Source organism: Arvicanthis niloticus, chromosome 1 (genome assembly GCF_011762505.2).
Source record: "Arvicanthis niloticus isolate mArvNil1 chromosome 1, mArvNil1.pat.X, whole genome shotgun sequence".
NCBI classification, from domain to species: domain Eukaryota; kingdom Metazoa; phylum Chordata; class Mammalia; order Rodentia; family Muridae; genus Arvicanthis; species Arvicanthis niloticus.
Genome location: NC_047658.1, coordinates 76566526 through 76577782, shown reverse-complemented (window position 1 = coordinate 76577782; position 11257 = coordinate 76566526). Strand labels below are relative to the sequence as shown.

General features: G+C 37.6%; 1 protein-coding gene across 1 annotated transcript; it reads right to left on the bottom strand.

Annotated features, from left to right (window-relative positions):
- Positions 1–1015: 1015 nt before the first annotated feature.
- Positions 1016–2451, bottom strand: LOC117717905 (olfactory receptor 5P81-like). Its single transcript, XM_034515398.2, has one exon. It carries the CDS (start codon positions 2427–2429, stop codon positions 1485–1487), a length of 945 nt encoding a protein of 314 aa, XP_034371289.1. The 5' UTR covers positions 2430–2451; the 3' UTR covers positions 1016–1484.
- Between the last annotated feature and the right edge of the window lie 8806 nt (positions 2452–11257).

Here is an 11257-nt window from a genome sequence, read left to right as displayed (position 1 = left end):
GAGAAGATGTACCTAACCTTCAAGAGACTTGGGGCCCTAGGGAGTGAGGAGGTCTGGTGGGGTGGGGGAGGATAAGGACATTCTCTTGGAGATGGGGTGGGGAGCAGCAAGTATGAGAGGGTGGACCTGGAAAGGGATAAAGTCTGGACTGTAAAAAAATGATTAAAGAATAAATAAAAAATAATAATAAAATAAAAAGAAAATTAAGAATTCAACACTGCATCCAACCTCTCTATGAACTCAAATTCTGCACATCTGTTTCCAGAGTCCAGCCTGGCAAGTCTGCATGACCCTGCCCATAGAATGGACTTTTCTATAGCTAAAAGAAAATACAAGGTGATAGGATTTGTAATTAATAAATCTTTAAAGTGTTATTATGTAGTTGGTATAAGTAGCTTAATGAGTAATTAATTAAACATTTTCCCCATGTTTATGAAGACCACAGGATGTTAGTAAAAGGCCTTGGAGTCCCTAGAATAGGGGTTACAGATGGTCATGAGCCATGAAGGTGCTGGGAATAGAAGCTAGGTAATCTTCAAGAAGAAAAAAAAACCACTTAACCTGTGAACCACATTTTTGATAAAATGCTTTAGAATTATTTTCTATTTTGTGACTGTTTCATATCAGTAATTATAGCCTTTTCCTTTTCAGAAATTTTATGAGTCTACAAGGTCTAGCCTTATTATTGTAGAAAGGTTAATAGTTTCTACAAATATTTTTAGAAATTTAGTCTCTTTTTGCTTCTTATCATTCAATAGGATGGATATATTTATCAGACTTAAGATAACTTAGTGTTACATCAAACACAGCATGAAAGATTGAGGTCTGTACCAAAAAGGTTTCTGCTACTATAGCAAATATACTACACCTAAGATCATCAACTAAGCAAAAGAAAAGTGTTATTATTGGCACAGAGTTTTACAGGTCTCAGTCTTAGGGGGCTAAGTGTATCTTTATGCTCAGTTTGTGCACCTCATGGTAAGAATGTGTGGTTGAACACAGCTACTTACCTCTTGGCGAGTAATGAATATTGCCAAACTTCTGAGTACCTAAATTCCTTTTATGAAATGCCTGAAGTAAAGTAAGAATTGCAATTAAATTCCATTTTGAAATGTCTCTAGCATTCTCCAAGAATACCATGATAGGCAGCAGCCTTTACACAATGACACCAGATTTTGGAACAATTAAGACCAACTCTGTAACATGCTCAAATATGAATAACTGACAAATATTAATGTAACTTCAAAATTACATTTTGAAATTTATATTTATATTATAAATTATGCTCTTAATTTAAAACTTAATTTGATTGCTTTTAAGAAACTTCTAATTTGTATGTAACATGAAATTTGATCCCACATATTTATTTTAAAACTTGTCACATGCTAATACTCTCAATAATCTTTTCAATCAGAACCTTCCATTCAATATTATATCAAAGAGGCATTATTACTATATCAAGTCTATCAAAATAACAGATGTCTCTAAGAAAATATTATTTTACCAAGCTGTTGCTTCAGAGCACCCTTAATCTCATTATTCCTGAGGCTGTAGATGAGGGGGTTCAACATGGGCACCACCACCATGTAGAACACAGAAACCACCTTGTTCTGGTCTGTGGAGTAGTTGGACTTTGGCATCACATAGATGAATGTCACAGTCCCATATAACAGAGTGACTACAATGAGGTGGGAGGTACAGGTTGAGAAGGCCTTGTGGCGGCCCTCTGTGGAGCGCATCTTCAGGATGGTGATGAGGATGTAGGTGTAAGAGATGGCTATGGCAGACACTGTGATCACAATGATGGAGCCAGTAGAAAATGAATCAAGAATTAGGAGGACACCATTATCAGAACAGGAGAGCTCAACTAAAGGAGTAAAATCACAGAAAAAGTGATTGACTCTATTTGGTCCACAGAAGAGAAAAGAGAAGAAGGAAAGTGTAAAGGAGGAAGCATGAAGAAACCCACCGATATAAGACCCTACAAGCAACTGGACACAGACTTGTGTGGACATTTTGGTTGAATAAAGCAGTGGGTTACAGATTGCCACAAAGCGATCATAAGCCATGGCAGCCAGAAGGAAACATTCAATAGCCCCAAAGAAAACAGCTGAGACAAGCTGGATGCCACATCCAGTATAGGAGATACTAGTTTTCTCCAGCAGGAAGTTACCAAGCATATTAGGTGTGACAGAAGATGAAATGCCTATGTCAATAGAAGCCAAATGACTAAGAAAAAAGTACATGGGATGATGGAGTTGGGAAGAGACTCTGATGAGAAGGATGGTGCTGAGGTTCCCAGACACAGTCACCAGATAGATGCACAGGATGATGGTGAAGAGGACAACTCTAAGGACTGGGTCATCTGTTAAACCCAACAAAATGAACTCTGTCACTGCAGTGTGGTTCCCATCCTCCAGGAAAGCCATGGGACAGTGTAGCTGATGCCAGTTTAAGTCTGTGAGGAGGCATTACAGAAAGGTATTCATAAATGGGTAGTTTTACTTTCTTTAATACACAAATAACAAAATCATTATTATGTTAGGTAAGATGAATGCATGCAATTCTGAGGAAATATTTGAACAACAGTTAATATTTTTACATATTCATTAAAAATGAGCAAGAATCTAAGAGTTATCCATAGATGCAAATAGGTAATAAATGAAATTGCAATAATTTCATATATGTGTTTTGTTTTAAACATTATATTTTCCTAAAACATTATTTTCATCAATAGTTTAATAATTTCAAAAAAGATAATTTAACTTGCTTTACCTTTACAAAACAGCCAGTAAAATAAGAATCAGAGCCCTAACTGTTTGAACGCCACTGATTAACATCTATTAATAATAAAGTTAAGTAACAATAATTGAAGATATCTATATACTGGAAATGATTAGAATGGGTTTTTTGTTAAATTTTATGTTAAACAGATATTGTGTAACAATTTCCTACAGAAGTAAATTTATTATTCATACACCAACTAAAAAGGAATTTTACATTATCAATAGAAATGTCTACTGCAAATATTTTAGATATCTTAATATATTTGAAACTAAAAATCTCTTTTTTTACCAAATAAAGTGAAATATCTATGCAACCACTATGAAAAACATAATAGACACTCAACCCATAACTTAAACAGAACTGTAGTGATATGTATAGTAAAGCCTTTATGTCTGCCTTTGAGTGAAATGATTCAGCAAAACATTTGCTATGTCTGAGTCAATGAGTAGAGGCTGAGAACTTGTTACAAGACTGTTTGAATATTGAAAAAAATGTAGTCTCTGGAAGGACAGCACTTGGTGCTTTGTGAGAGCTTGCAGCTGCACTAATCATTTCTGGTAAGCCTAGCAAATCTTATATTTGATTATGTCTAGTCATGGTCAAAAGGGACTGAGATTTGTATGTGCTGTCTGCTTTTATGGGAAGCAAGGACAAGATAATTTTGGTGAGTTGAACCTTTCCCAACCCCAATTAACCTTGTATGATGTTTAAATAAAGGAACTAGAATGAGCTAGCTGGGCATCAATTTTTCCTAAAAGGCTGTGCCCCTCTGCTTTTTTGGAAATGAAGGCTTAGTATCTTGGTGAGCCTCTCCCTACTGTGATACCTACGGCCAACATCAATCAATGCATGGCATCCAACATCATGGACCAGGGGAGACAAAGGAGTTCAGGTTACTGTGGTAACCAAGACCAACATCAATCAATATAGAACATAAATATTTTTTCTCAGGTGATACATGAAAACCATTCAGCCTATTCATCATGAAAAGCCAAAGTCCTACCTCTTGAAATGAGAACTCATTTATCCTTAAGTGAAAAGTCAAAATTGTGTGGTTATGTAGTCATCTTTTAGTTTTTTGTTTCCTTTAGGGATAAATCCCTGGAGATGCTAAAGAATCAAATGTGAATGTTTAAGTATCATAGAACATTATTATTTCCTGTGGTGGATACTGAGTGATTCAATTCACAGGCAAGAATAACTAAGCTCCTAGGATCCTGCCGATTCTCAAGAGGTCAATTTATTATTTTGTTTTCTCTTAGGTGTTCATGCATAATCATATAGGATTTGTCTACTATTTACTACATCATTATATAACAAATTTTCATAAGAATAATTAGTTCTAAATTTACTTTGGTATTTGTAATACATAAATAGTGCTAAACCTCATGTATAAAAGCTAACCCTAGTTTCATTTATTCAATGTACATTTAACAATAAGTATTTAAATTGCTGTCTTTAGCATATGCCATCTATTAGCCTGGAGAAACCTGAGGTAGAACTTTATATAAAGCCAAATTTTAAATAACATTTTTTGGTACATTTTCCTCATTTCATATAAAGGAAGAACATGAATATCTTAAAATTAAATAATGAAGTAGAATTTAAAAATGACTTGGATGCCTAATAGAATGGAAATACAATCGAAGCGTCACCCTTGAGTACTACCCTTGATCTAGGTAGTTCATGGGAGAACACTAACTAGTCAGCTCAAAGATTCAGTAGTACTTTAGTTCTCTTCATAACCCTAATTTCAGAACCCTTGTATTGCAGCATTTGTTTTAACAGTCACTACAATAATTACAACCACCATTTCTATCAACTTCCCTTTATATTAAGAATGATGCTAAGCATTTTACATATAGAAAATCTTCCAAGTAAGTTAGGATGTAGATGCTTTCCTTATTTTCAACATTCATTCCATAGAGGTGAGACTCAAGCATTCAAACAATTTATATACTATGATTTTATATTTATAAGGTAGATTGATATTTATACCCTATAAAAAACTAAACAAATACAAAATAGATGATCCATGCAATAATGAATTGAATAATGAATGACTCTTGGTTCTGTGATTTATGATTTAGTGGGGGTACATTGCTTAGACCTAGGAGAGAACCCATTATCACAATTACTATAGCTGTCCTTTTGAGTTTGAAATTGACTGGGGCAGGGACGGGGGTTTCCTTGCTTGTTTTGCAAGATCAAAGCTATGATTAGCTCCATATTTCTATAGATTTAGATCTAGAAAGAATGGAATTGGCTATATTGCATTTGAAAAATTCTTTATCCTCCTTAGCTGAAGTAGTGCTATAGAATAGAAGAGGCTTAGACCTTTTACTCCTCAAACGGGGTGTGGAGTGGGGGGGGGGGAGTCATGTGCTGCCCTTAAAGAAGAGTGTTGCTTTTATACTGACCATTCAGGCATTGTTAAAGATTCCATGAAAAAGGTCAGAGAAGGCCTAGAAAAACTGCAAATGCTAGCATGACCAGGAACAGGGCTGGTTCAAGCCTTGGTTTAGTACCTCACCATGGCTCACCACTTTACTCCCATCCATTTTGGAACCCCTATTAGGGCTACTTATTCTCTTGTCCCTCAGGCCCATACTGTTTAATAAATTGATGGCTTTTGTATGACAACAAATAGATACTATTCAAATGAAACCCATACAGGTCCATTATTACAGGCTTGAAGTAGGGTACTCTAAAACCTCTGTCATCAAGACTGATGAAAATTAACCCCTAACTTACACACTAAACTGGATAGTCAATGGGTAAGAGAACACCTCAAGGCCCTTGCCCCTAACTAGGAGGCCTCACCAGTCTGAGACAGGAGCTCAACCAAATGGCTATTGAGTATCCAGAGATGGGAAAGGGAGGCTGGGGTCTGTTTCAACCTAAGACATACATAATTTCTGTAAGTTTTCCCAGCCTTCTTTTTTGAAAAAATTAAAAATGGGGACCTGTTGGGAGCCAACTCCTATATGAAAGTGGCTATCATCTTTGCAGCTATCTTGGGACGTATATTTGTAGGTTAATACTTTTCCACCCTGAAAAAAAGACTTGTTTTTCTAGCATAATATTTATGCAAGCAGTTCACAACAGCTGAGCACACTCTGATAACATCTTGTTTTTCTCAGACATGTCCTGGGCTTGTTGTTTAGTGCCCCCAACTGAAAGGTTCTCCCCTGCTTGTGCTTATATACCCATAATTACCTTTCAATAAATGAAACTTGATCAGACACCCTGTCTTGTCTCCATTCTTTGAGTCTCTTGCCCCTCCATCCCCACTCTCTCCCTTTCAGATCATGTTGACTGTTCCACAGACTGGGTCATAAAATAATAATAAAAATTGCAAACAAATATGTGAAAAAGTGTGTTCAGTTGTTGGGAGCCGCGTGAGCATGACAGTATTCGCCATTACAAGATGGCGCGGGCATCCTGTCCTCCCATTAGTAAACAACTGACTGCGCAGGTGCAAAAGGCAAAAAGCGCGCCAAAGTCACTGCCCATCCCTGGGGCGTATTATGGGTAATGAGTGAACAGCCAATCAGAAGTGAACATGTCACTCTAGGGTGTATATAAGCAGTGCCTTTTCTGGGCTTTGGGTCTTTCCGCTTCTGCTTACACAAGAATAAAGCCTCGCTGTGATAACCACCCGATCACTGCCTCTCGTGTCTCTTTCGCGGGCGAAGGGGACATGGAGGGGCTCGGAACACTCAGTGTACTTAAGCATTAGGAAAATAGAAATAAAACCAATATTGAGTTCATCATGAAGTAAATAAAACACAATAAATGTTTAACGGGCTGTTGGAAAATGAATTATTATATACTTTGTAGCTTTCTCTCTTTTTATCGCTCTCTGTCTCTCTGTCTTTGTCTCTGTCTCTTACACACACACACACACACACACACATGCACACACACACACGCACACACACACACTTAATATAGAGCTACCATATGAGCCATCTATACTATTCTTCATTACATAGTTAAGGGATTCTAGGATCAAAAGTATCACTGAATTGCATACATGCTCATGTTTATTGTTGAACTATGCACAGTAGCCTAGACAAGGAGCATCCTAAAAATTTAGCAATAGTTGAATGAATTAAGAAAGCATGACAGAGGGCTGGATAAATGGTTCAGCAGTTAAAAACACTGATTACTCTTCCATAGTTCTGAGTTCAATTCCCAGCAATCTCATGGGAACTCACAATCATCAGTAATGGGATCCCATGCCCTCTTCTGGTGTGTCTGAGAAGAGTGACAGTGTACTCACATAATAAAATAAATAAAAAAATATTGCAAAAATAAATATGAGAAAAAACAAAGAAAGCATGACATACATGCACAAGAGAATTTTCTTCATCTGTAAAGAAGAAAGACATTAGTTAATTTATAAAAAAATAGATAGAACTTAAGACATTGTATTAAGTAAAATGCAGAAAAACAAGTATCATATTCTTCTCCTATGCATGAAATTATATACATATATTTCATGTCATATAAGAATAAAATATAAAGATCTTCCTTCTTGTCTGCCAGTCTGCCCAGGGCATAGCTGGTGCTTCAGCTACCTCTTCCACATCTAGAGACAGCCTGACTCCCAGGAGGTCTGTCATAACCAGGCTCACAGGCTTGCAGGTGAGAACTCCCATTCCAATACCTGCCCTACCTGGGATGCCCATGGAGCCCAGCAGACACAGGACCTATCCACTCTGCAGAGATACATTTTTCTTCCTGTCTGCAATGCTACTTAATACAGAATGGGTGCTCAAGCCTCCATGGGCTGACAGCCTGATTCCCAGGAGGTCTGTCATAACCAGGCTCACAGGTGAGATCCCCTGCCCCACATATGCCTTAGCTGGGACCTCCATAGAGTACATGGGATATATTTGCCCTGCTGGAGACACATCTTCCTTCTGGTCTGCAACTCTTCCCTGGATAGATCTGTCACTCCAGCCTGTGGGGTTGTAGCCTGTGTGGGCATGGGCCCTGTTGTGTTGAATTGTGGTCTCTCTTCTGTGGCCCCTAAGGGCTAGGGTTTTGGCTCAGAGAGGCTGAGGCATAGGAATTTGACTGTATTCACTCCATGCCAGTGCCTGGCAGACATTGGGCTGTGTGAAGCTGTGGGATTCCACTCTGGGGGTGGTCTTTAGGAATCTCATTAATATGGAGATCTATCTTGAGGCTCCTTGGCCTGTAGTCATGCCCTCTACCTGTGGAGGGGCTAGTAGGGTCTTTGTCCTACGTACCTGAAAGGCACAGATCTTTGTCCTCATGTCAGGAGCCTAGAGTCTGGGAGTGTGGCAAAATGTATGCCTTCCCTTGCAGGAAAACCTGTGGGGTCTCCAACCTGCTGGGTCTCTAGCCATCTCCAGCTGGTGCTCAACCAGAAACCGCGCTATCCTTTCACAGTCCTACTTCAGCCCAGCCCCCACACCCAGAGATAGCCTCTCTCCCAGGAGGTCTGTCATAACCAGGTTCACAGGTGAGAACCCCCAACTCAATACTTGCTCTGCCTGGAACCCCCATGTAGCCAAGCAGACATGGGACCCAACTGCCATGCTTGAGACACATCTTCCTTCTGGTCTGCAAATATGCCTGGGACAAATTGGGTGTTCCAGCCCCACTCTCACACACAGAGATAGTCTATCTCTCAGTAGGTCTGCCATAACCAGGGTCACAAGAGGCCTGCCCTAACTAGGGATATAGGAGGTCCTCCTAACCAGAGAAAGCACTGTTTCCCTTTCAGAAGGCATACTCTCACCCAGCTCACAATTATGCCTGCCTACAAGCAGGGACAGGATCCTGTTAGAGACACCTGGCCAGTTCACACCAGAGATAACCAGATGGCAAGAGCATATTAGAGAGAGCATATTATCTCTTCCAGATGGCAGAGATAACCAGAATGTAAGAACATAAGTAACAGAAACCAATGACACTTGGCACCATCAGAACCCAGTTCTCCCAACACAGCAATCCCTGGTTACCCTAACACACCTGAAAAGCACATCAAATATCTTGGACAAGAAAATAAAATACTCTTAGCATATAATAATCAAAACACTAAAAACACAGAACAAAGAAAGACTATTACATGTGGTAAGGAAAACAGGCAAGGAACATATAAAGGCAGACCCATCAGAATAACAACAGAAATCTCAACAGAGACTCTAAAAGTCAGAAGATCTTGGTAAGATGCCATACAGACCCTGAAAGAACACAAATGTCAGCCCAGGTTCCTATACCCAGCAAAATTCTCAATTACAATAGGTGGAGAAACCAAGATATTCCATGATAAAACCAAATTTAAACAATATCTTTCTACTAATCCAGCCCTACAGAGGATACTAGAAGGAAAACACCAACACAAGGAGGGAAACTACACCCATTAAAAACAAAGAAATGAATCATTTCACAACAAACCCAAAAGAAGAGAACCTCACAAACATAATACTACCTCTAACAACAAAAATAACAAGAACCAACAATCATTGGTCTTTAACATCTCTCAACATAAATGGACTCAATTCCCCAATAAAAAGACATAAACTAACAGACTAGATACATAAATAGGACCCAGTATTTTGCTGAACAGAGGAAAACCACCTCAGTCACAAAGACAGACACTACCTCAAAGTAAAAGGATAAAAATAATTCCAAGCAAATAGTCCCCCAAATCAAGCTGGAGTAGCCACTCTAAGTATCCAGTAAAATATACTTTCAACCAAGACCTATCAAAAGATATCCCACAGGACACTTCATACTTATCAAAGGAAAAATATACCAAGATGAATTCACAATTCTGACCAGTTATGCCCCAAATCCAAAGGTAGCCACATTTGTAAAAGAAACACTACAAAAGCTTAAAACACATATTTAACCTTACACAAGGAGCCTACTCTCACCAAGGACAGGTCATGGAAACAAAATAAACAGAGACACAGTGAAACTAACAGAAGTTATGAACCAATTGGATTTAACATATACATACAGACTATTTCACCCTAAAACAAAACAATATACCTTCTTCTCAGCTCCTCATGGTATCTTCTCAAAAATTGACCATACAATCAGTCACAAAACTACCCTCGATGGATACAAGAATTGAAATAATCCCATGCATCCAATCAGATCACTATGGACTAAGACTGATCTTCAATAACAAAAATAACAGAAAGCCCACATAATTATGGAAACTGAACAACTCTCTACTCAATGATAACTAGGCCATGGAAAAAATAAAGAAAGAAATTAAAGACTTTCTAGAATTTAATGAAAATGAAGTCACATCATATACAAACTTATAGAACACAATGAAAACAGTGCCAAGAGAAAAATTCATAGCACTAAATGCCTTCATAAATAAATTGGAGAGATCCTACACTAGCAAGTTAACAGCACATATGAAAGCTCTAGAACAAAAAGACGCAAATACAACCAAGAGGTGCAGACAGCAGGAAATTACCAAACTCAACTAAAATCAACCAATTAGAAACAAAGAAAATGATACAAAGAACCAAAAAACTAAGAGCTGTTTTTTTTTTTTTTTTTTTTTTTTTTTGAAAATCAACAAGATAGAAAAACCCTTAGCCAAACTAACTAAAGGGCATGGAGACAATAATCCAAATTAACAATCAGAAGTGAAAAGGGAGACATAACAGAAGAAACGGAGGAAATTCCAAAAATCATCAGATTCTAGTACAAAAGCCTATATGGAACAAAACTGGAAAACCTACATGAAATAGATGATTTTCTAGATAAATACCAGGTACCAAACTTAAATGATGATGAGGTAAACTAAACAATCCCATAACACCTAAGGAAATAGAAGCAGTCATTAAGAGTCTCCAAACCAAAGAAACCCAGGGTCCAAAGGTTTTTGTGCAGAATTTTATTAGACTTTCTCAAAAAAGACCTAATACTAACACATCTCAAATTATTCCACAAAATAAAAACAGAAGGAACACTATCACACTACCTAATTCATTCTTTGAAGCCACAATTACTGATACCTAAGAGAACCTCAGACCTCGCTTATGAATAGTGATGCAAAAGTAATAAAATTAACAGGGTAATAGTTCCTGAACAGAACACCAATGATTTATGGTCTAAGATCAAGAATTGACAAATGGGACCTCATAAAACTGCAAAGCTTCTGTAAGGCAAAGGACACTGTCAAGAAGACAAAACAGCAACCAACAGATTGGGAAAAGATCTTTACCAATCTTACATCTGATAGAGAACTAATATAAAATATATACAAAGAACTCAAGAAATTTGACTCCAGCAAATCAAATAACCCTATTAAAAATGGGGTACAGAGCTAAACAAAGAATTCTCAACTGAGGAATAGTCAAAAATAGTCAAAAAGTATTTTTTGAATTATTTGAATTCTCAAATAGTCAAAAAGTATTTAAAGAAATGTTTAACATCCTTAGTCATCAGGGAAATGCAA

Excerpts from the sequence above, each read along its gene's own strand:
- LOC117717905 (XM_034515398.2), bottom strand. The coding sequence starts at position 2,429 with ATGGCTTTCCTGGAGGATGGGAACCACACTGCAGTGACAGAGTTCATT.